This window comes from Saccopteryx leptura, chromosome 1 (genome assembly GCF_036850995.1).
Source record: "Saccopteryx leptura isolate mSacLep1 chromosome 1, mSacLep1_pri_phased_curated, whole genome shotgun sequence".
In the NCBI taxonomy this organism is placed as follows: Eukaryota; Metazoa; Chordata; class Mammalia; order Chiroptera; family Emballonuridae; genus Saccopteryx; species Saccopteryx leptura.
Window position 1 is genome coordinate 185,478,106 of NC_089503.1, and position 25,083 is coordinate 185,503,188.

The 25,083-nt window shown below is 41.1% G+C and overlaps 1 protein-coding gene and 1 pseudogene across 3 annotated transcripts; both read left to right on the forward strand.

Annotated features, from left to right (window-relative positions):
* The first annotated feature begins 131 nt into the window (after positions 1–131).
* On the forward strand, positions 132–25,082 carry SPRTN (SprT-like N-terminal domain). 3 transcript variants are annotated; one of them, XM_066383126.1, is made up of 5 exons: positions 132–759; positions 1,614–1,713; positions 8,070–8,198; positions 11,351–11,603; positions 13,109–25,082. In XM_066383126.1, the coding sequence occupies exons 1-5, from the start codon at positions 539–541 to the stop codon at positions 13,852–13,854; spliced, it is 1,449 nt and encodes a 482-aa protein (XP_066239223.1). In that variant the 5' UTR covers positions 132–538; the 3' UTR covers positions 13,855–25,082. The 3 variants fall into 3 exon arrangements, with proteins under 3 accessions (XP_066239223.1, XP_066239234.1, XP_066239245.1); XM_066383137.1 differs by lacking the exon at positions 8,070–8,198; XM_066383148.1 differs by lacking the exons at positions 8,070–8,198; positions 13,109–25,082 and having other exon boundaries at positions 11,351–11,638.
* On the forward strand, positions 22,248–22,345 carry LOC136390309 (U6 spliceosomal RNA; annotated as a pseudogene).
* Position 25,083: the final 1 nt, after the last annotated feature.

The following is a 25,083-nucleotide window of genomic DNA, read 5'->3' on the forward strand; positions in this document are numbered from 1 at the left end:
GATTCTGAGTTCCAAATAGTGCGCCTGCGCAAGGAACCAACAGCAGACAGTGCGCCTGCGCAAGAAACCAACAGTAGACAGTGCGCCTGCGCAGGTACGCCAACGGCCTAGAGCGCTTGCGCTGGAGGCGCTATCGCGGAAGTGAGTAGCGGGCGAGGCCGAGGGAGATATAGGTACTGCGTTTGCGCCTAGCGTGACGCTTTTTGAAGTTATGAGTGTATCATGAAAGCAGTAACAGCTTCCTGAAACCTTTCTGGGGCGGTAGTTTTGGGAACCCAAGTTTTGAATCCACAAGGATGTGTTATGCTGAGTTCTTTTTCTTAAGCCTCAGAATCTAGGCCGAATTCGGCAAGCTCAGATCTCGTTCTCGAGGAGCCAGCCTTCCCTGAGTTCTCGCGTTATCGTCGGGGTGAGCCGTGAGCAGTCCAAACAGCCGGTATCTCGTAGAAGTTTTACCCGGCACCTCAGAGTCTGAAGTGGCGGCCGCGGCGAGGACCGAGCCTGACGCCGGCGGGCCCCGCCTGGGACCCTGGCAGCGATGGATGAGGACCTGCTTTTGGCGCTACGGCTTCAGGAGGAGTGGAATTTGCCGGTCTCGGAGCGCCCTCAGGCCCAGGAGCCCCTGTCCCTGGTGGACGAGTCCTGGGAGTTGGTGGATCCCACCCCGGATTTGCAGGCCCTGTTCATGCAGTTTAACGACCGGTTCTTCTGGGGCCAGCTGGAGGCCGTGGAGGTGAAGTGGAGCCGGCGAATGACCTTGTGAGTCCCGAGCTCCGCTGGGGAAGGGAGGCGGGCTGGCGGTTGCCCCGCAGCCGGACCTGGGTACCTCTTCTCCCGCCCGGACAGTCCCGAGGGCCGTTAAACGAGGGTCCGGGCTCGGCCCAGACGGCTCCTCCGGTGTACTCTCCCTTCTCTCAACTTGAAGAGAGCTGGTGGCCCACCCGCTGCGGCTTGACTTTTAACGGACGCTGAGGGAAGAGGGGTTCCTTTGAAATCTCACCTCATTTGAAAATAAGTTAACGCGTTTCTGACTTGTGTTGTGGTGAAGCCTTAGGGCCCAGGACGTGCTCTTCTGGGCCGTAGGGACACGAGCCCTCAGTAGTGAGCTCGGCGTTGGGGTCGGGCAGGGGCGTTCGCTTAGCTTCAGCCTCAGGGGCGCCCCTCCAAGGATCTCTTTTCGGCTGGCTCGCTAATCTGAGAAATCCCGGTATGAAAGAACCTATTCCTGTATGTGAAAAAAGATATTAAATTTAAGATGCGTTGTGTGCAACCTAAAAATAAGACTGTTGTAACTTCGGAGATGTATTCGTGGAGAGCGGACCGTTGTCACCACAAAGTGACGCTGGTTTGTAGGGAGGAGATGGGAGCTACAGGATAGGGTTACCCATGAGCTGTTGCAGCCCGGCTAGGGGAAGGGAAGCCACTGCAGTTCACGTAGCTCCCTAACCGAGGTGAAAAGCAAATCTTGTAACAAAGAGGTATACTTTCAAGAGAGCGGCCTGCCGTAGAGGTCTCTTAGTGAAAACTGCCCAAGAATGTAAAGTGTTCAATTTTTCATGTTTCCATTTTGTGTGTCTTTGGTAGATAACGCTTTTGTGGTGGCTGTCTTTCAGGTGCGCTGGGATATGCACCTACGAAGGGAAGGGTGGAATGTGTTCCATCCGCCTCAGTGAACCCCTTTTAAAGTTGAGACCAAGAAAGGATCTTGTGGAGGTACTTTTTGCATAAACCTGATTCTTAGCTCAATAATCTACAATTTCTTATTGATTTAGACTGCTGTGAATTGTGCTTGAAAAAAAATCAGTTTTCTTTTATTGCACACTTTGTGGGGCAAATAGTGCTTACCTTATATTTTCATAGTGCTTCAAAGTTGAAGGCTTTCAGGTGTAATATTTAATTTGAGACTTAGAACAATAATTTACAAACTTCAATATGTTACCCTCGTTTTCATAAGTGAGGAAATTAAGGTTCAGAGAGGTTAAATTGTTAGGGACCAGCGTGGCTAGTAATTATCCAGGTCCTGAGTGAAGGTGCAGAATGAAAAAACAAACTCAGAAAGATTCAGGAGGTCTCTTTGCAACACCAAGATAGCTTGCAAAAAGCAGAAGCAAAGGTGTCCCCCCCCCCCCTTTATTTTATAGTGCAGAGCCATATGCAAATAAGGAAGTCTCCCATACAAAGTCACACATCTCCAAGGCAACCCAAGAATTCTCCCAAGTGCAGAAAACCCTCCACCCTGCATAACTGAAATCAACCAACATCAGAACAAACAGGGTGAGAGGAAGGGCATGTAAATTGCCTCTAACAACTTAAGCAAGTGAGGTGGGGTGATGAGTACAAAATACTCAGCTTCATAGCCAATGTGGAGATGTGGGGAAAGAACTTAACCTTTGGCTAAGCCAGGGGTCCCCAAACTTTTTACACAGGGGGCCAGTTCACTGTCCCTCAGACCATTGGAGGGCTGGACTATAAAAAAACTATGAGGCCTGACCTGTGGTGGCGCAGTGGATAAAGCGTCGACCTGGAACGCTGAGGTCGCCGGTTCAAAACCCTGGGCTTGCCTGGTCAAGGCACATATGGGAGTTGATGCTTCCTGCTCCTCCCTCCCCCTTCTCTCTCTCTCTTTCTCACTCACTCTCTCTCCTCTCTAAAAATAAATAAAAAGAAAAATTAAAAAAAAAACAAAAAAAAAACTATGAACAAATCCCTATGCACACTGCACATATCGTATTTTAAAGTAAAAAAACAAAACGGGAACAAATACAATATTTAAAATAAAGAACAAGTAAATTTAAATCAACAAACTGACCAGTATTTCAATGGGAACTCTGCTCCTCTCACTGACCTCTTTCATTAGAGGTGCCCCTTCCGGAAGTGTGGGGGCCGGATAAATGGCCTCAGGGGGCCGCATATGGCCCGCAGGCCGTAGTTTGGGGACCCCTGGGCTAAGCCTTAAATTGCAAGGGCTTTGCCATATTGCAGTCCCTTACGTTAAATAAATGGTTTAAGTTGCGTATTTAGAAACCGAGAAAAACTTGCTAATGAGACACAAATTTTGATTCTCTTCTGTTCCCCACATGATGCTGTACTCCCAGAACACTCAGCTGAGCTGGCACAACAAACCAGTGTGAAGGTACCCTTCATATCTGGAGGTAGAAACTCTTAGAAATTGCCTTTAGTTGAGTCTAGTATATGCCCAGAATTCCCCATGATGCACTTAGAGTGACTTTTCTGTCCCCAATTTTATCACTGGAAATGTAAGCACAGAAGAGTATAGGGTGGTGGAGGTTGGATGGAAAATATGTTAAAAAAACATGCTGGGAAATATAAAGGATGCTGTTTTTAAGGATAATAAGAGGTAATGAGTTTCATAACAAAGAATATATTTAACACTACTGAACTGCATGTTTAAAAATGGTTAAGCTGGACAACATGGCGGGAGTGGTGCTGGGGAGGGTGAGGCAGAGGTGGCAAAACTGCAGTGGAGCAGAACTGTAGCTGCTTCCCCTCGAGTTCACTCCACAGAGCGGCTAATGCAAGGAGTTCCCTGGGTCCTGTTCACTTCAGTGCTGACCAGCCCACCCACCTAAGTGGAGCCTTTCTGCAGGCCTCCTCTACCTTTGTGGGAACCTGTGACTTGGGGTCCATCAGGCAGGAGATGAAAACCCTCTCGTGCTGGCGTTGCATATCCCAGAGAAAGAGAAAAAGAGGGACCTCGTTCAGTCTTGAGACCTGTGGGCTCAGCCCCAAGGCACCAAGAATCCCTCTTCTCAGAGAACCAAGGCAGCTCCTGCTTTTTCTCCCCTTGATCAGTGGTTCCAAGCCTTTCTGTTATCATGGCCCCTTTTTGTTGTATATATGTCCTCTTGCTCCTTGCATTTTTATCTGCCAAACGGTACCAATGAAGTAACTATTCACTTTTCCCTTTCCAAGTTAAACAAAGATGTCTACAGCTGAGTATACAATAAAATCAAATGTCTTAGTGATTCCTATGATGTTCTCAACAGCCAGTCAGGGCTTCTGATCAGCCTGAGATTATCAGTATGACCACAATGGTGGATAAACTTTCAGCAAGTAAGCAAAAAAAAAAAAAAAAAAAGTTTAGTTGGTAAATTTTGTTACCTTTTCTTTTTTTTACCACTAGTTTTAAAAAAGGTAAGTAGCTGAGAAATGTAAAATGATACAACAGATATACTTGATTTAAAAAAAGATGAAGTGTAGAAAAGAAAGGCTCTTAACATGAATAATTTTTGGCAAAACTTACTTTCTCTAAAACTAAGAGACTTTTAGCAGAACTTACTTTTTTTCTGAAAAGACTCTTTATTCCTAGCCTTGAGGCTAGTTTCCCAGACTGTGGGCTTGGGCTAGCTTTGCAAAGTTGCAAGTACAAATATTGATCGACTTACGACCATTCGACTTTACGACCACAATTGCTAGCCACGACTGCTTTGTGTCTGGCAGCCCAAGCGTTGCCCAGCTGGGCGTACGACAGTGTGGACCAGCTTCCGGCAGCACTACCATCTTCGTGTGCACTGTTTCAACTGTTATCCCAGACTTGGTGCAGCAATTTGTGTTTTGTGTCTTGAATATTTTTCATCAAACCCCTCCCAAGATGTCTACCAAGAGGAAATTGTCTTTGCAAATATTAAGCCAGTTGTACTGGTAATGCAGTACAACTTAAACCTGACGAATGTAAAAATAAGAAAGAAACAAAATGGTGTAGAGATGATACAAATGGCATAAAATGAAAAAAGAAAATTATGATAAATATGACTTAAATATTTTTATAACATCATTTCATAGTACTGTACATATAGCCTACTCAACTTACGACCAAATCGTGTTACGACCCGTCTGTCGGAACCAATCGTGGTTGTAAGTCGAGCACTAGCTGTATTCTCAGAATGTTTCTTCCTGAATTAACCCTACAAATCAGGAGTAGTCAACCTTTTTATACCTACCGCCCACTTTTGTATCTCTGTTAGTAGTAAAATTTTCTAACCACCCACCGGTTCCACAGTAATGGTGATTTATAAAGTAGGGAAGTAACTTTATAAAATTTATAAAGCAGAGTTACAGCAAGTTAAAGCATATAATAATAATTACTTACCAAGTACTTTATGTCAGATTTTTGCTAAGTTTGGCAGAATAAATCTTTATAAAACAACTTTACTATAGTTAAATCTTTTTTTTTATAGTTTGGTTGCTCCACTAACGCCCACCATGAAAGCTGGAACGCCCACTAGTGGGCAGTAGGGACCAGGTTGACTTCCACTGCTATAGATAAACATTGTAAGAAAGCTTGTTTCACTGCTTTGTTTTACTGCAATGCTTTCTCCCCTCCCTATTCCTCAATCAGTATGTAATTCTACCTATAAAACCTAACTCCAAACTGTGTTCCCTGCCGCATTGATTTGAATGACTTAGGTCTCCATGCGGTCCGTGCAGCTGGTTAAAGACTCCCTAATTTGGTTGATTGTGTGGCAAGACATTTGTTTCTCGCTGTTCCGATACAACAAAGGGAATAAATGAAAAGAGGCCAGTGAAAGAGAAAGGTAGGCATAAACACAATATCAGTAATTATATTAAATATAAATGGACAAAACAGTCTAAAGACATGGAATGACACACTAGATTAAAAGAGACACACTTTTAAAGACTTATTATCTTAAATGTAAAAGGATAAAAAGACATTTTTCAAACTCTTAACAGAAAGTATTAGTGTCAGACTAAAGATTTTAAGGGAAGATGTTTCACTAGGAAAAAGAGACATTTTATAATAATAAAATTATTAAATAAAAATACCCTGAAAACCTTAAGTAATAATGACCCTAAAAATAATAACATAGTTTTAAACTACATGAAGCATAAATTAGAAGAATCAAAAAGAAAAAATCTACAACAGTTGCAGGTAACTCAGTAAGCAGGAAAAAAAATAGTAAACATAAGACAATGTGATTAACCAATTCGACCTTACGAGGAGCCCTAATTGGAAGAGTAATTCTTTGTTAAATATGTTTTATGTTAATTAAATGAACACATGAAAAAAAATTTAAGGTAATAGGTGAGAGGAGAATGGAAAATGTGTAGTAGTGCTGTCAAGTGAGCATTTGCTATTGGAGGAAAGTTACAGCATCCAATCAGGGTAAGAAGGAGAGAGGAGCAGTGGGACTAAACGAAAGTGAGGCCATTACATTTATGCCACATTCAGGACCAGAAGTAATTGATTTGGCCTGAGGTAGCAGTGGTGGGAAATAGAGATGTTTTGGAACCATGTTGTGTAGAGCCTTCAAATTAACATAAATGAGGAAAATGGTAGATATATAAAAACAGAAATGTTCAGTGGTGCCATGTATCATTTTCAAGATGTGTTTAAATTGAACCAAAAAAAAAATCAGGAACCTAAATTTGTTCCTCCTTTGTAAGAAGTTATTTCAGAATGTTGAGAAACATGAAATGTACCTTTGAATTTGAGTCTCAGTAGAGTGGCATTTACTTGAAAAGATAAAATTTATTTAATCAGAGATAGAGTTGATAATTTTATTTTTTTAATTTATAAAAAGGTATACTTTTGAAGACCTTTATGATTTTTACTTTTAAAAAATGTATTTGTAATTTTTAGACCAAATTATGAAACAGCAGCATTAAATGCTTTTGTTAATTTTGCACCTAAATTTCTCCAGTCTTGGTGTGGAATGCAGTAGGCTTATTTGCATGCTTTAACATTTTACATTGAAACAATGTACTCAGTAGGTTTTTCCAAATCATTTCATGGAAATCTTTTTCATTCTTTTTTATGGCTGCATACATTTCCATTATGTGGACATACCATAGTTCATTCACTAAGGCCCCAATTGCTAATTTCCTGTCTTTTGTCTGCCACAGTGAAAATACCATGGACCTTTCATATTAGTCTGGGTTTTGCTGGGTGAAAGGATAAATGTATTTGTAATTTTGTTAGGTATTACCAGATTCTCCGTTGGGGCATGCTCTCCATTGATATGGAGGAATGTTTATTTTACTTAGCTTTACTTCTGGTGTCAAACTTTTTATTGTTTTTATTTTATTTAAGTAACTCTTATCAAGTGTTTTACTGGCCCTGGCCGGTTGGCTCAGCAGTAGAGCGTCGGCCTGGTGTGCGGGGGACCCGGGTTCGAGTCCCGGCCAGGGCACATAGGAGAAGCACCCATTTGCTTCTCCACTCCCACCCCCCTCCTTCCTCTCTGTCTCTCTCTTCCCCTCCGGCAGCCAAGGCTCCATTGGAGCAAAGATGGCCAAGGCGCTGGGGATGGATCCTTGGCCTCTGCCCCAGGCGCTAGAGTGGCTCTGGTCGCGGCAGAGCGACGCCCCGTAGGGGCAGAGCATCGCCCCCTGGTGGGCAGAGCTTCGCCCCTGGTGGGCGCATGCGGGAGTCTGTCTGACTGTCTCTCCCCGTTTCCTGCTTCAGGAAATTTAAAAAAAAAAAAAAAAAAGAGTTTTACTGATCTTGATAAGCAAAAAATGGTATACTAGTGTAGTATAAATTTGCATTTGTTTTTATAAAGAAAGTTGACCATTTTTTCATGTATATATGTTGTATATATATATTTTTTTTGTGAACTGTCTGTGACCTTGGCCCATTTAAAAATTAGATTGTTTGCCATTTTCCAGTTGACTTTAGGAGCTCTTTCTATTTTAGGAATTTATAGCCTGTAAGGTGAGTTGCACATATATATTTTTAAATTTGTTCACTTAAGTCATGGTGTTTTTCCCCCATAAAGAGTTAAACATTTTTATGTAGTGAATTCATTGATCGTTTCTTCTGGATTTTGATTAATAGATAAAAAGGCTTTCCTGGAACAGTTCCTAACCTGGGATCTCTAGAGCTTCAGAATGTCCATGCGAAGTTTGGTGCATGTATATTTGTGCATGTGTGTTTATATTAAGTTTCCTAAAAAGATAGTTCCTGACTTTGATTAGCTTCTAAAAGGGGTCTGTGAGCCAAAGAAGGTTAAGACTCCAGATAGGGTAAGAAAATGCTGTTTTGTTTCAAAAGCACCATAAATTAATTTGATTGTGTTCTGTTTCAGACCCTCTTGCATGAAATGATACATGCCTATTTATTCGTCACAAATAATGATAAAGACCGGGAGGGGCATGGTCCCGAGTTCTGTAAACATATGCATCGCATCAATCACCTAACTGGAGCCCATATAACGGTATATGAAGCCACACACATTTGTGACAGTAGTTAATTCATTCAGTAATTCCTGGGATTTGGATAAAAACAGTACTGGGTAGAAACAAATATGGGGGTCCTCAGGTTACGACACAGTTCAGTTCCTAAGACAGTGACTTGATGTAAGTTGAAACACACCCTAGCCTAACACAAACAGAACACTTGTGCTTTTAACAGTCCATAATGGCATAGGTAAGCATACTGGGGACGCAGCTCCCAAAGTCACACCCCGCGTTACCATGTATTCCGCTGTGTGCAACAAAACTAGTTTGCTCACATAGTCCATAAGTACGACGCTAACGGCATCAGCCGAAACATTCATGCCTCAGTTTTCTTAAGTTTTTATGGGAGTGAGCATTGTGAACTCTAAACATCATATGTCGAGACTGTTGTAACCCAAGAACCCCTTGTACTATCTTGGAGGATTTTGCCCAGCAAGTCAGATGCTGATGGCAGGTCTAGCAGAACCAGAGTAGAGTGTCAGTTGAGCAGCTGTATTCAACGCCTCTGACTACATTTAGGGCAAAAATTTCATGGAAGGTTACCTCAGACCTGCCTTTCCTCTCTTCAAGGCTGTTATATTTGTCTCTGCCTCGTTTCCTTACTGTAGTCTCCCCCTTCAGTCCACCTGAGTTCTGCTACCATTTTGTGTCATTCCCTTCCTCAGAAGTCATCTTTGATTCCTATTCTGGCATAACATTGTAGGAGGCAGAGCCTGGGGTCCAAAAAGCACGAGGGGTCAGACTGCTTGGGTTCAGATGCTGGTTATTACCTGTGGGGCCTGTTCAACTCTTCTCAGTTTACTGATGTGTAAGATGAGGATGATAGCAATACCTGTCTATTGTGAGGATTAAAGGAGAAAATGTATTCAAAACATTTTAGCACAGTTTGAGTCCTAATTAAATATTAGTTGTTTTTAGTGTTACCAGTTCATTTTATCAAATAACCTTTCTGTTCCTTTTTTCTTACCTCCCACAACCGCTCTGCTTAGATCTTTTGTTTCTGACTGAACTTTGCTCCTCCGCACCTTTCCTCAAATCCCTCCCTGAAATATGCCTCTTATGTTTTCTGTCAGCATACTCCTCATCTTTCCAGTGGTTGTCACTGCTCTGGTCTCGAAATCTCAGCAGATACCGAACCTCCATGGATTTTATTCCACTGACACACCTCTAACACAGGGTGGTTCTTACTCCTCTTTTCAGACCTCTTTTATGATGTTTAATGTAGCTAGTGCCCCTACAGGGGCTTAACAGACTTTGAACTAAAGTGAACAGAACATTCATTCCTCCATAGATGAAATTCTTTGATATTTTGGGTAGTTCTTTCCTTTAAAAGGCAATGGAGCCTGACGAAGCGGTGGCACAGTGGATAGAGCATTGGACTGGGACACAGAGGACCCAGATTCGAAACTCCAAGGTCACCAACTTGAGCACGGGCTCGTCGGGCTTGAGCACAGGATCACTGGCTGGAGCCCAAAGATTGCTGGCTTGAAGCCCAAGGTCGCTGGCTTAAGCAAGGGGTCACTCGGTCTACTGCAGCCCCCTGGTCAAGGCACATATGAGAAAGCAATCAATAAACAATTAAGGAGACTAAGGAGCCGTAACAAAGAATTGATGTGTCTTATCTCTCTCCCTTCATATCTGTCTGTCCCTTTCTCTGTCTGTCTCTGTCACACACACACACACACAAAGGAGGCCAGTATGAGGGAAAATGATAAGTGCTTACCCTCAATACATTTTTGTCTAGCTGTCGGTGGCTGCTTACATCAACATCAAGAAAGTGGCTTGAGTTAAAAAACAATTATGTAAAATCCAGGTTAGCAAAAGAATTATGGAGCTACCAGTATAAAAGACTTCTAGTTACTTCATTTGAATTTGCACTTTAAGCAGAGACCCAGTATACTTCCTGTTGTTTAGCAAGATAGGATATATTCTTTTATCTTGGATACCTGTGTGTTTTATGTAGGAGAGGTTTGATCAAGTGGACAACTTTGCTTTTTCAGGTTACTTCCTGTTATAACAAACTCCACAGGGCACCCAGTTGCACTTTGTGGAACAATTTTGTTTTGGTGACTACATTGTTAAAAAGTCACATCCCCAGACTGTAGGAGTTAGAGAAGTTGGAAGCAAAACAGATCCAATTCCCGGACTTTTGGGTCATGGAACTAGTAAGCAGAGTCCTCAACATGAGAGAAGGACAGGTCTTACGTACCTCTGTCCACAAGCCCTTGTCCGCCAGTTTCTTCTGTACCTAATAGAATGCACATTGTTTGTATGCTTGCTTGCCAAGCTATAGAATTTGCTTATGATGGAGAGAGGGTATAAAATTACTTAACTGGCCTGACCAGGTGGTGGCGCAGTGGATAGAGCATTGGACTGGGATGCAGAGGACCCAGGTTCGAGACCCCGAGGTTGCCAGCTTGAGTACGGGCTCATCTGGTTTGAGCAAAAGCTCACCAGCTTGGACCCAAGGTCGCTGGCTCAAGCAAGGGGATACTTGGTCTGCTGAAGGCCCGCGGTCAAGGCACAAAGCAATCAATGAACAAGTAAGGTCTCGCAACAAAAAACTGATGATTGATGCTTCTCATCTCTCTCCGTTCCTGTCTGTCCCTGTCTGTCTCTCTCTCTGACTCTCTGTCCCTGTAAAAAAAAAAAAAAATTAACTGTAGAGTTATACAGAAAGCTTAGCATTCTATCCCACAAAGGGAATTTAGTAAAAAGTTAAATGTCTTTGGTTAAAAAAAAAAAGATTTCATATACAGATACGTTTTATCTTCCACAAATACATAGTAATTTCCACTGAGAAGACAGGAGAAATGGTACTCATAGTCATGAGGAGAGTCAGTTTTTAAAAGATTTTTATTTATTGATTTTTAGAGAGAGATTAAGAGAGAGACATCAACTTCTAGTTGCTTCACTTTAATTGTTCATTGGTTGCTTCTTGTGTATGCCATGACCAGGCAAGCCCAGGTTTCAAACCTGCAACCTCAGCGTTCCATGTCAACACTTGATCCACTGTGCCGCCACAGGTCAGGCTGGAAAGTTTTGTTGTTTTTTTCTTTTAAAGATGCTTCTATATGTTTTTTAAATTGTTAACATGCCTACTCAGTGCTAAAATCTTTCTGTCAACCAGATATACCACACTTTCCATGATGAAGTGGATGAGTACCGCCAGCACTGGTGGCGTTGTGACGGGTCCTGTCAGTTCAGAAAGCCCTATTATGGCTACGTCAAGCGTGCTACCAACAGGGCCCCCTCTGCTCATGACCACTGGTGGGCCGAGCACCAGAACACCTGTGGAGGCACGTACATAAAAATCAAGGAACCAGAGAACTACTCAAAAAAGGGCAAAGGAAAGACAAAACTAATAGCAACAGAGAATAAAGGTAACTTTGTGTATATTCTTCCAGCTACAGTGTAAGACAGTACTGTCATTTAGAGAACTGGTATTAAGCAAAGCCTAAGGAGCCTGACCAGGCAGTGGCACAGTTAATAAGAGCGTCGGACGGGGACATGGAGGACCCGGGTTCGAAACCCCAAGGTCGCCAGTTTTGAGTGTGGGCTCACCCAGCTTGAGCATGGGGTTGCTGGCTTGAGCAAGGGGTCACTTGCTCTGTTGTGCCCCGCTCCCCTATCAAGGCACATATGAGAAAGCAAGCAATGAACAATTAAGATGCTGCAACAAAGAATTGATGCTTTTCGTCTCTCTCCCTTCCTGTCTGTCCTTATCTGTCCCTCTCTCTGACTCTGTCTCTGTCCAAAAAAAAAAAAAAAAAGTGGTAGAAGTCTAAGGATTGTTTCTAGATGTTTTTAAGTGTGGGCGTAAAAAGAAAAATCCTATACGTGAAATGATGGTAGAAAAATATACTTTGCTCTGTGTAGATGGAAGTAAAAGTAGAAGTCAGTTTCCACTAAGAATATTTGAGGATAAAGTCTTTTTCCCTGTCTTGACTCAGTGAGTCATTAGGAAACAGAAGCCAAAAAGATTGTCAAAATAAAAACAATAATTCAAGTAACAATGCCCGGAATGTAAATCATTACTACACCCATTCCTATCAGTTGGATTCTATCCAGGTGACTTCTGTTGATGTATGTATTATACTTCCATTGGGAGAAGAATGGGGAAAGGATATGACATGCGTATGCTAGTGTTTTATCCTCAGGATTTATCCCTTTCCTATGAAGTTCAGAGTCGCTCCCTCTTGAAGAGGTAACCAGGTTACTAAAGTTAATGCTTCTTCCCTTGGGAAGTTGTTGATTCGATGTGATAAGACCCAGGAACATCAGCTGTATTTCCCAAATCTGAAATGTTAGGATGAGGAGCTATAGAAAAATTTATGTGGAGAGATTATGTCCCCATTGTTGTGAGGAGGAGAATGCTGTGGAATATTTTTTCCTCCTGGAACTAAAAGAATTCTAAGCAACTTTCAAGGTAAAGTTATGTTGCTGTTAGTCTTTGCAAAATAGAACGCCTTATCTAAATATGAGCATGTATTTGTCCTTTATGTTCTTTCAGTACCAGAGCTCTTGTCTTTCTTTCCTTAATGGATCTAAGTTAGAATGAAATAATATTGCTTCATTTTGAAAAACTCTAGTTTGCCTGACCTGTGGTGGCACAGTGGATAAAGCGTCAACCTGGAAACGCTGAGGTTGCCGGTTCAAAACCCTGGCTTGCCTGGTCAAGGCACATATGGGAGTTGATGCTTCCTGCTCCTCCCCCTTCTCTCTCTCTCTCTCTCCCCCTCCCTCCCTCCCTCTCTCTCTCCCCCCTTCTCCCCCCTCCTCTCTAAAATGAAAAAAAAAAAAAGAAAAGAAAAACTCTAGTTTGGCTTAATATTTGTTTCTGTCTTAACTTCAAGTTATGGAAAAATATGGTTTGCCTCTTTTGCAGATAAACCTAACCAAGTTGTGCCGTTTAGTGGGAAAGGACACGTTCTAGGAGAAACAAACAATTCACCTCCCTCTGGAAAGTTGACCACTTCATGTGCTGTTAATAAAACCCAAGATCTTTTCATTCAAGACCATTCAACAACTGCTGTAAGACCAAATTCTAAAATTGATGTGAACTTTGAACAGAATGGTTCAAGGAAAAAAACTTCTCTCGTCTCCCCTGTTCTTAACACTAGTCACCAAAACGTCTTAAGTAACTATTTTCCTAGAGTGTTAGTCGCCAATCAAAAGGCTTTCAGAAGTGTGACTGGATCTCCAACAAAAAGCCTAATAGTTGGTGACATCAGTAAAAATTCCATCTCTTCTAGTTCTCAAAGAAGGACTTCGTCTTCTAAGGTAGCCCTAAGAAATTCTTTAAAAGGAGTGGAATCGACATCTGTGGCTGCATTCCATGGTGTGAGTGGGTCTGAAAATGAATTCTCCAGTAAACGGCCCAGGCTAGAAGACAAGACTGGTTTTGACAATTTTTTCATCAAGAAAGAGAAAATGCAACGTGGTGATAATGATCCAATGTGTAGTTCACGTCCTGCAACTGCAACTCAGGATTCCAGCAGTTCATCCAGTCAGAGCAAGAGAGTTAATTGTCCTGTTTGTCAGAGTGAAGTTTTGGAGTCTCAGATTAATGAGCACTTAGATTTGTGCCTTGAGGATGATGGTACCAAAGTTAAAGGCAGAAAAAATCTTTGAAAAAAGGTCTCACATACCACCTCACTAATAGTGTCAGTCACTCAGGAAGTTCTGGTTAACACTGAGATGTGCAGGGTCTAGTAACATATGCAGAGTGTTCTATATATATATAGTGACATTGCAATGAGAAACATTTGTCTAAAGGTGCTGTATTCATGTGTACTGTTGCCTTATGTGTACTGTAGCCCAGTTTGTTCCGCATGTTTACATGCGTACTTTTCAGATAACCTTTGTTCTTTCTTGCTCTTAAAGCTTTTTAAATTAGTTAATCCTTTATTTGCATACTTCAAAATATTTAGTGAGGAATATTTGGTTAAATTTAATATTTATTTTAAAACTCATTTCCCATATGTTTCAAGTTATAGTGTCAGGCATATTGACCAAAAATACAATTGGGAGTATAAAGTAGGTTAGTTGTGTGAAGATACTCAAAGTATTTTTAAAAATTTTTTCCTCTCAGAAAATACATTTTATATATTTTAAAGAGTTTTATTTCTCTGGTTTACTTAAGTGACAGCTTTTAGGTTAAACAGATACAGTAAAACAAATTTCTTTTGGAGTGTTACTATTAACAAATAGCTGCTATAATTCTGTAGATCAGTTTAGTTGTTTTCTCAAAATTTAGCAAAATGAGTGGCTAAAAGTTGGTGCTAAGTAGCTAGTATGTACAACACAGCTAAGTTGCCTAATTTATATAACAATGGGACATTATTTGAAAAGTGTTGTGACTTTTTAAGCCAAAGTTGATACATTATAATAAAAGGAATACCATTTGTTCATTTAAAAATTATTTTTTATTCTTTTTCATCTTATAGCACTTATAGCAAAGGGACACACATAACTTTTATCAGTTTATCTCATGTCTGCACCTCCAGAATGTCGGCATATTCCTGAGACTTTAGTTCACAAGTTTGTGTTTTCTTAACTTCAGTGCATCATGACTTGTAAATACATAAGGTGCAGGGATCTTACTTGTGACGCTGGCTGAACAGACCAGTTTCAGTAGGTGTCCTCATGGGTGCCTCTATCTGGCCAATACCCACAACCCCTAAAAGGTAACCAGTTTTTTTCTCTGTCATCACGGGTTAGTTTTAGTTGCATAAAGTACTTCATTGCTATATGTAGTGCAAGTTCATTTTTTTCCATTGCTCTATAGTATTTGGGTGAATATGCCAAAATTTATAGATCCATTCCAATATTAATGTTAATGGACATCTAAATTATTTTCAGTTGGAGCTGGCTATTATGAATAATGCTAAGAATATTCTTGTCATTTCTCTTGAGCATATACTCAGTGTTGGAACACAGGTTATATTTAAGCTAGCCTTAGTAAATACTGCTAGTTTACGCTCTTACCATAGTGTATGAGTTTCAGTTGTCCAATTGTTAACACCATAGTTCTCTATGTTGCCCCAGAGAACCCATCAAAATACTTCACATTTTAGCCTGTCTGAGAGTTTACAAGTTTTTATGTTTAAGCATGAAGTTGAAAAAGTGTTTAATAAATATAAATGACGTAAAACGTATTATGTGAATATATGTAGTTACACTTTCATAGAGAATTATTTCTCCAATTCAGTTTAACAAATTTTGTACAGTTAAACATTTTTGAGCCAAAACTGCAAGGTTCTGGGGCAGCTAGGTAAATATGACAGTCCATGTCCTCCAGTAGCTTTACAGCCTCCTCAGGAGCTATAGGGGTGTAGCTATAAGGGAGACAAAGTAGATTAAGTGCTAGCACAGGTTTCTTCTAGGTGCTTGGGGGAACTTGAGGATGATCAGGACAGCCTAGGTCTTCAGGGAAGGTTTTGGAAGGAGAGGACACTGAGTTGCTCTTGGGTGAGTCGGGTTGGCTTGGCAAGAAGGACCTTCCAAAGAGAAGAAACACAGAAAAGACAAGGAAACAGACCACCCATTCTCCTGGGAACACTAGGCTCTTCCAAAGGACAGTATAAAATGGGAGGGGTGAAATGGCAGTAGAGACTGCAAGTGGGCAGATCTAGCTAAGGAGAATTTTGAGGGTAAGGGCCCTATCTTACATCCAGTCTGTGTGGTCCCTGATAATACACATGGGCTGGTTCAGGTGGGTGGTGCTCTGAGGACCGGACAGGTTTGTAAGAACCTGTGAAGTATTTTGATGGGTTCTCTGGGGCAACATAGAGAACTATGAAAGAAAGGCATTGGAAGGGATGGAGAGAGGATGGGCTGCAGAAGTATTCAGGTGTAAATTCAGGAGTTTGTTATAAAGTATTGCAATCTGCGGGTTACAGAGACACCAGCCAGGTTACAGCAGGAATCAGAGGAGTTTATTAATTAGCCGGCTAGCTAGCTACATGGGGCACGGTCCCAAATCATGTAGGCTTATAGTTCTCAGCCTGCTTTTATACAAAATCGAAGTACTGCTGGTTGGGGTGGATAAGGAGGGAGAGCATGTACAATAGTCAATTACTAACAAGCTTACATTTAGCTATAGGATCTATTAAAAGCATTCTCACACATCAAGACCACAAGATAACACAATAGTGACAACTGTTTTACATACCCGGCAAAGACATTCCCGGACCTTCTAGTGTACCCATCCCTGTCACCACAAGAGTGGGAAATAAAATGGTTAGCTTAGGATAAGGAGAGAAGCTAAATGAAATTACCTGTGCTAAAAGTGTTGGGGCTACTTATTAGGAAACCTGGTAAGCTAGTCCCCGCTTGTTTAGTGTTCAAGTTTTATACATATAAAGAATTTCAGAAGGGATGATTATTAGAAAGCATATAAAGTGTTACAGAATGCGGGTTTTTCAGGCAAGGGGAGTGGGCTCGTGATCCCTTTGTCTAGAGGTATGTGTCACCCTCATGACTCCAGGAGGGGAGGAAGGAATTTTTAATTAAGATATGTAAACATTGTCTCCTAAAGGCTCTTAAGGAAGAGGAATAGGAAGTTTTCAGGTAAGTTTTATCTTTGCTGTCTAGCAAGTGGCCTCATATAGTTCAATTATGATTAGTTACTAACTTTTGCCCCTTTAATCTCTTTCTCTAGGGTTCTTTTTTCCAGGAAGGAGGGGTAAGGGGGCCTGACTCTTCCTTTTAAAATATTGTTAACAATTTTTGCAATTCCTTGGCACCTTATCACAAGTTTTAAGGGATCATGGAAATAGGTTAGCTCAGGAGAAAATTAAAATGTGGAATTAAATAAGCCTTCACTTAAGTCTGCTAAAAACTTGAGAAAACTCGCACACCAAAAATTGTTACTCCCCAATCTGAGTTACTTACTGTATTATATCAAAGAAATAGTTTTCTGTTCTACTGATTTAGGTATTTCCCTTTGAAATCAAATTTCTTATCCTAAAAACAGAGCTGGTGATTCTGGATCCAACCTTTTTAAGTGCCATTGCCCTTCATTTTGGATAGATGAGTATACTTTATTTCAAAAATTTAGAGTCAAGGTTAAACATTTTCTAGCAAAACACTACATTTAGATTTATGTTTGGTCTTGATAAAACTTACCTTACTCGTCCAATGTTCCAAAGTCAGAGACTAGCCCTCCCCCTGAAGCTGATAGGATTTTTAAGTCAATTACAATGTCAAAGTGAAACAGCCACTGCTTCTTGGCAAACTTGGTGCCCAGCTGTGACCCTGCGCTTAAGGCATGTTCAGTATCTAAACTCACCAGGTTGCTGGAAGAACAAAGCTAAACTCTGTAGTTTGTAAGTCTTTATTGAGCAGCAATGGTTTTTGTCATTGAGGCTATTGATTTTTTAGCAATCTGTTGAGTGCTAAAAAATCCAGCATATCCACCAAATGAAGTGAAACTCTAATATACAATAATTATTACAGATTAAATTGCCTAGGGAGTGGAAACTAATAGAAAAGAATGCCATGTGGAGTCAGCTCTGGTTTGCTTTTATTTTATTTTTGCTGCAAAAAGCTTTATTGTTTCCATTTGGTCCAATACAGGGGAGCTTTTCTTTTTTCTAACATTCCACTAGAATATCAGAAGTTATATGATTACATACTTCATACCACATGAAATAAGAAGTAAAAGACTTAAGTGCCTCTGGAATCATATCATTAGTAAAGTTTACAATGTTGTATATTGTGACAGAAACAAGCTCCAGTTTGCTTTCTTCATGCTGGTGCTAAACCTATCATGAGATTTACCCTGTTTACTGAGCACCAGGTGGCGCTCTTGGCAAGTTAAATTTCTGTAATAAACCCCAGCGCAAAGTAAATTCAAAAGGACGAGAAAATCTCGCCACCAACTGTAAATGCCAGTTCTGGTTAATAGAAAGGACAGGTTATGATCTCAAGTCCTGTGAAAGGGTACACAGCAAGCCAAGAGTGTGTGCTTGCTCAAAGGATTCATCTTCGGGGCACCCTCACTCCCTACATTTTTATCTCAACTTTCCTTCTGAACACTAACGTGAGTCTTGTGCAAGAATGACACTGGTACTCACATATAGCAAAACCTGGTAATTCCCAACAGAAGTCTTCCAGACAAGGCAAGACCTAAAAACCTTTCCACTGTTCCTGAAATTGAGTACTTTTCCTTTCAGTGTATCACTGCTCTGTATCCTCTAAATTAGTCTGAAAGCTTCCTAGCACATACATACATAATGTCCTTTTCCCCTTCATTAGAAGTCTAATACAACAAGGAGAAGCCTCTCAGATTCTTGGTGTTGAGAATGAAATGGCTAGGCATTTTTCAAGTTCCATTGTTAATCTGCTTTTGCAAAAGCACCTTAAGGAACACTCTTCTCCACAGATAGCTCTCCGAAGAATCAAAGTTGGTGTATTTTCAAGATGGATTACTCTTAAGACAAAAACTCCACATTATAAGCATTCCTTGCAAAGTACATACAGTTGGCTCTTGAACACAGGTTTGAACAGTGCAGGTCCACTCAGATGTGGATTTTTAAAAAATAAATATTGTCAATGTATTTTCCTTGTGATTTAAAATTTTTTCTCTAGCTTACTTTAAGAATACTGTATATAATACATACATACAAAATATGTTAGTCAATTGTTTGTTATTGGTAAGGCTTCCAGTCAACAGGCTAATTAGTAGTTGTTCTGGTGGAGTCAAGTTACCTGTCATTTTTTTGCTGTGTGGCCAGGGATTTGTGCCTCTACCCCCCTGCATTGTTCAAGGGCAAACAGCTTATGAAAATCTGCTTCAACATGAAAATGGGGAAGGTATTGATTTTACAAAAGTTTCCTCACAAGTTTTTTATGTACTTATATACATAAACCAATTCAAATTTAAATATAACTGTTTATATTTATATATGTTATATATTTATAAAATTTTAGAGAACAAAAGCGAGCTCTTGGATTAAAACCCAATAGCAGAGATGAAACCTCTGCTGGGAGAACTAGAGATAGAAATGGTTTTCAGTAATTCATCTATAAATTAAGACACGCCCACATATATTTGTTCAGTTGCATTTTTAACACCAGATATTCAAATGGCCATCTTCAACAGGATCCACAAAACTGCAGGCTAGCTTCCTGATATGTCTGAGTCATCGTATTGTGTATTTGTAGGTCGCTCACCTCTGCGCTGAACAGCACGTCACTGCGTAAGCATGCCAGAGTGAGTGTGTGTGCGTGTTCTTTCCGTTTTGAACTCTTGGCTGCTTTCCTATTTTGTCATGCCCTTCATTGTATTTTCAAGTGAATCTATTCTTTTTTGGGTACCTTCTAATTTAATGTTGAGATAATTTTTTTTTCATTTCTGTGTTGTTACATCAACTATTTGTTTCACAGCTTCCCGTAACTTGTTTTCCTTTTGGTCCATTTATTGATACTGCATTTCTATCAGGTGTTAATTTTTATTTCTGCAATGTCCTGCTGAAGGTGTTTAATTCAGACTGGGTATTGTTCCAGTTCTCTTCTGCCTGTAGGTGACAAGAAAATTTTCCTGAGCTGTAATTCTCTCACTGGTGTCTTCTTAGCATAGTATTTATAAATGTCTTCTTCCTTTCTGACTTGCAAATGCAGTTGGTTTTATGGAGACTGTGTGGCTTCTGGGGTTTCTTTCTCTTTTTTTGTATTTTTATTTATTTTTTATTTTTTTATTTTTCTGAAGTTGGAAACAGGGAGGTAGTCAGATAGACTCCCGCATGCGCCTGACCAGATCCATCCAGCATGCCCACCAGGGGGCGATGCTCTGCCCATTTGGGTCATTGCTCTGCTGCAACCAGAGCCATTCTAGTGCCTGAGGCAGAGGCCGTACCAGGGGTCCCCAAACTTTTTATACAAGGGGCCAGTTCACTGTCCCTCAGACTGTTGGAGGGCTGCCACATACAGTGCTCCTCTCACCACCAATGAAAGAGGTGCCCCTTCCAGAAGGGTGGCAGGAAGCCGGATAAATAGCCTCAGGGGGCCGCATGCGGCCCACGGGCCATAGTTTGGGGATGCCTGCCATAGAGCCATCCTCAGCGCCTGGGCCAACTTTGCTCCAATGGAGCCTTGGCTGCGGGAGGGGAAGAAAGAGAGGAAGGAGAGGGAGAGGGGTGGAGAAGCATATGGGCGCTTCTCCTGTGTGCCCTGGCCAGGAATAGAACCCGGGACTCCTGCATGCCAGGCTGACGCTCTACCACTGAACCAATTGGCCAGGGCTGGCTTCTGAATCAAGAGTGTTCTCTTCGTTGGGACAGTGACATGCAGAATTTCTGAGATAACACTTTTCTTTGTGGGGTGGAGGGGCTGGAGTCTCTTCTGAGTTTGTTTTTGTTTTGTTTTTTAAATCCTTCTTTCACTTTGTCATCAAGCCTTCTGGAGATATCTTCCCCTGTCCCAGAAAGGCTGGTATGTCCCCAAAAGGCTACCTGCAATCTCAGGAACTTTCAAACTTCCTCTTCTGGATGCACTGGTGTCAGATTAATCAGTGTTTCCTTCACTCGGAGTGGGGTCCCTGTCATCCCCCCCCCCCCCACACCACCATGTAATGCCACTGCCAGGCCTCTACGGCGCTCAACGCTTCTCCAGTCTCTGCCTGGCTCCAGTACATGAGTTCTGATGCTGGCTCTAGTTTCAGATGCCTATTCCTCTGCTTTCATAGAAGGAGAGCTTTTTTTCTGTGTCTCAGTTACACTGCAGGGACAGGTGGGAAGGCGGCTTTGTTCTCCATGTCTGTCCAGTGTTGGGAAGACTATGAAAGAGATTCAGACTTAAGCAGCTGCCAATATTTACTGGAAAAACAAAAGCCAAGTACCTCCCCTTAAATATGAACACACAAGTAAGAATTACCAGACATGAGGAAAACTAACATGGAAGACAAAAATTAAAACAAGCAGGTTAAATACTATATCCATGAAATGAAACAGGTTGTTATATATGTTTATAAAATTTTAGATAACAAAAGTGAGCTCTTGGATTTAAAACCTAATAGCAGACATGAAACCCCCCTGCTGGGAGAACTAGAAAATGGATGTTTTCCAAAATAAAGGACACAGACACATAGTAACTAAAGAGACACAACAAGCTCCAAACTGCAGATATTCCAGAAGAGCAGAGAGAATGGAGAGAAATAATGTTAACAATTGAAGAAAATGTCCCCAGATGTAAAAACATAAACAGGAGGAACTTCCAGTTCCCATGCCTAGCATGGTAGCTGTGAGCACAGGCACACACAAACACAGTAATACTACAGCGCCCTGGGGACAAAGAATGATTCTACCAGGGCTCAGAGAAGAAGGTTTCATATGAAGCATGAGGAGTAGGAAGGGCTTCAGATGGCTCAGCACCCATGCTGGAATGTAGAAGCAGTAAAGCAATGCCTTCAGAATTCTGAAGGAACATTCCCAAGTTAGAATTCGAAACTCAGACAAATTACCAATTGAGAGTAAAACAAAGACATTGCTCTCAGAAAATTTATCACCCACACTCTTTCACAGGTAGTGAAGGACATACTTCACCAAACTGAGGAAGTAAACCCAGAAAGAGAAAGTATGGGATCCAGGAAACACAAGATCCAACGTGATGATCTCCAGAACAATGGGGAAAGGGAATCTAAGGAAGACAGCTGTGGAGGCAACACAACGGGCAATCACTCCACAAAGCTGCAGGTTAGAGACCACAGGGAAAAAAGGAAGAATCAAGGCATTCAGGAAAAAAAGACATGGAAGAAAAGTCATCATGGTTTACTCTTGTCTCAGCTTTGAATGGCATACTTAGTCTATTAACCTGGTATTAAACTAAGTTACACATAATTATGTAAGGAAGCTCAGGGGCTGGGACATGTGCTTGCATGAGTGGTAGGGATGGTGAAGGAGGGCTGGATATAAACCCCTGCACTTGTTCTCCATGTTGGGAAGTTAGAGATGACGCCTAACACTGAAAAATCAAGATGCAGCAATGTAATGATGTTATTTAGAACTGGGCAAACACCCAAAGAATCACTTTGGCAGCACATACACTAAAATTGGAATGATAGAGACCAGCATGGCCCCTGCACAAAGATGACACGCAAATTTGTGAAGCGTTCCTTGTTTTAAAAAAGTCAATTCTCTGATCCTGATCTAATTTCAAATGGAGATAAAGTTTGCTCTGCTTACTTTGTGTGTTGAGAGAAAAATGTAAGGGTATTTTAAACTTTTTTAAATTTTATTTTTTTTAGATTTGATTTTTTTTTTTTAGAAAGAGAGAGGAAGGGAGGGAGAGAGGCAGGCAGACAGACACATCAATCTGTTCCTCTATGTGCCTGGATTAGAGATTGAATCGCCAACCTTTGTGTATTAGGACAATGTCTCCAGCCGGGGCAATTTAAGGTTATTTTATAGAACACCACAGAAATAATAATCTTGGCAGAAAGTCTTAATCTCAATGCAAAGGAGAATTTATCCCATAACCTTTATGATACCTTACTCAGTTCAAGTATCCACTTGATAAAAAGCCCTTAGCTGCCCGTAGCCATGCAGCCCCCGCCCCCCATCCTGGGAAGTGGCCTCTGGTTCTGGCTTCATAAGTCGAGACCACGCCCTTGATAGACGTCATTTGTCCCATAGTACATTCTTGAACACTGCTGGTGATCATGAAAAGAATCAGCATTAAAACCAAGACCAGAATCTGGGAAACATAACCCGGACCTCAGATGTCCAAACAACTATCCCTGAAGCAATGAAGACTGGGTATCGTAAATATCTATAAACAACTGAAAAGAATCCGATGTACAATTATATTATTAAAAACATGGTATAAATACGTACCACTGCAGTCCATGGCTGGAACACAGGTCTCATTCCTGGACCATGAGATTTTGGGAAATCTGTCCTTCATTTAGATCTCTTGCACCTCTGTAAGTCTGGAGCTACTGTGCTTATTTTCAGATGAAAAAGGCCTCCAGGTCACATAGTTAGGTGGCCGGGCCAGAACTAAACAGATCTGTCAATTCCGTCTGTGCCCTTTTTACTATGTTACTAACTTAGTCTTCATCTCTAACTCATTTGCTCTCTCCTTAATTCACCTAACTATGTTTCAGCACAATTTTCCAAATGCCCTAAGATAAGTTGGAAAATAAAACGACGACACCAAAAAGTATTTGAATAACAGATAAATGAACATGTACTCTGATCTCACATGGTAAGAGCTCATATAGTTTAGTCTGTGACCACACAGATTAACTTTCTTGTACACAGAGCAGGACGCCTGACAATGGGAGAGAAATGTCTTTGCCATCCTTTCCGCAGCAGAGTGGTGATACAGCATGCTCAGGAGCCTGAGTGTTAAGAGTCATTTTAAAAATCCTATTAAAAGGGACAGAATCCAAATGATGAGAATCCAAACACAGAGCTGACAGACCCCAAAGGCAGTCCTATCCGCCCAGGATGCCTTTCCCACTGCTGGGCTCCTTCCTGTGTGTATGTTCTCTCTCCCCTTTTATCATTTATAAAAAGCAACAGCCAACGCTCTGGGCTCAGCCAGAGATGTGGGATAGAAGAGCACAGTATCTGATGAAAGGGCCCACTAAGAAAGTCAGTATATGATTAAGGATGAAAGAACAAAAACAGACAGATGGAAATAACAACCATAATTTTTTCAAGAACATTTATACATCGTTTTAATTAGATTAGCTTTATAAGCAACTTGAGAGCTCTTTCATAATGAAACACTGCTTTTCAAATTACATGACTTTATAGTCTGATATGAATCCTGAAATTCTTTGCCTGCTGTTTATAAAGGTCTGTGGTTTACAGCTGGTTAATGTGTTGAATAAAAACAGAATTAGAAGCTTTATCTTTATTTAACCAGAATTAAACACATATAGGCCATGAATATTTTAAATTTTGTTTTAAATAAGAGTCCTGCTTGGTGACAAGTTAACGGTCCCACTAACAAGAAACAGACTTTAGATGGACAGTAAAGAAATGGCTACCCTGACTTTGTGATCCTTTCATAATGACCTCCAAGAGATTACCAAAGCTCTTCCAAAAAATGCAAAATGTAATAAGACTTGTCCGGCAGCACACCCCACACAGTAGTCTGACATTTCACACAGCTGCCGAGATGGACGTCTGAGTGACAAGGGGTTCCCAGATTAAAAGGCTGTTGTTAAGAAAAAAAAAAAGGCTGTTGCTGTACACCTTGATAATTAGACAAACCGCTCAGCAACACAATGCAATCTGTTTCTGGACTTAAAAGTGATAGCGCTTTTGCGTGTCTGGATGCAGCACACTGTGCTCCAATGACGCAGAGACCGCGCACCGGCAGGGCCGGCAGAGGCACTTCTGCTGAGATGGGACGCTGCGTCCCCTGCAACAGGAGAGGAAGTGGAAGGAAACAGAACGTGGGCAAGGGAAAACCACACAAACTATACTTTCTTCCTTAAATCTCCTAGTGAGATCGCAGCAGTATTAATCCCACCCCAGGTCCACACTGTCAGTTTCACTAAACAATTGTTTTTTCATGTTTTACATGAACAATATCAATCTTTTAATAAAAATTACTGAGCTTTCCATAGAAAAGGTCTCTAATTGAATACAAACTATACAAAAATGGTAAAAGTGTCATAAGTTGAAATATACAGAAATATTTCTGTACACTCACATTATTTTGGCAAAGGAGATCAAGGACAGAGACAGAAATTGCACCCATAATGCATGTAAAATATGGATACCACCCTTAGCTTTGTCTAGGAAAATGAAGTCTAAGACATCCATCTTAATTCATACATTAAGTAACAAAGTCTGGGAGGCCTTGTGTGATTTTTGTAACATTCTCTTTTTCTCTGAAAAG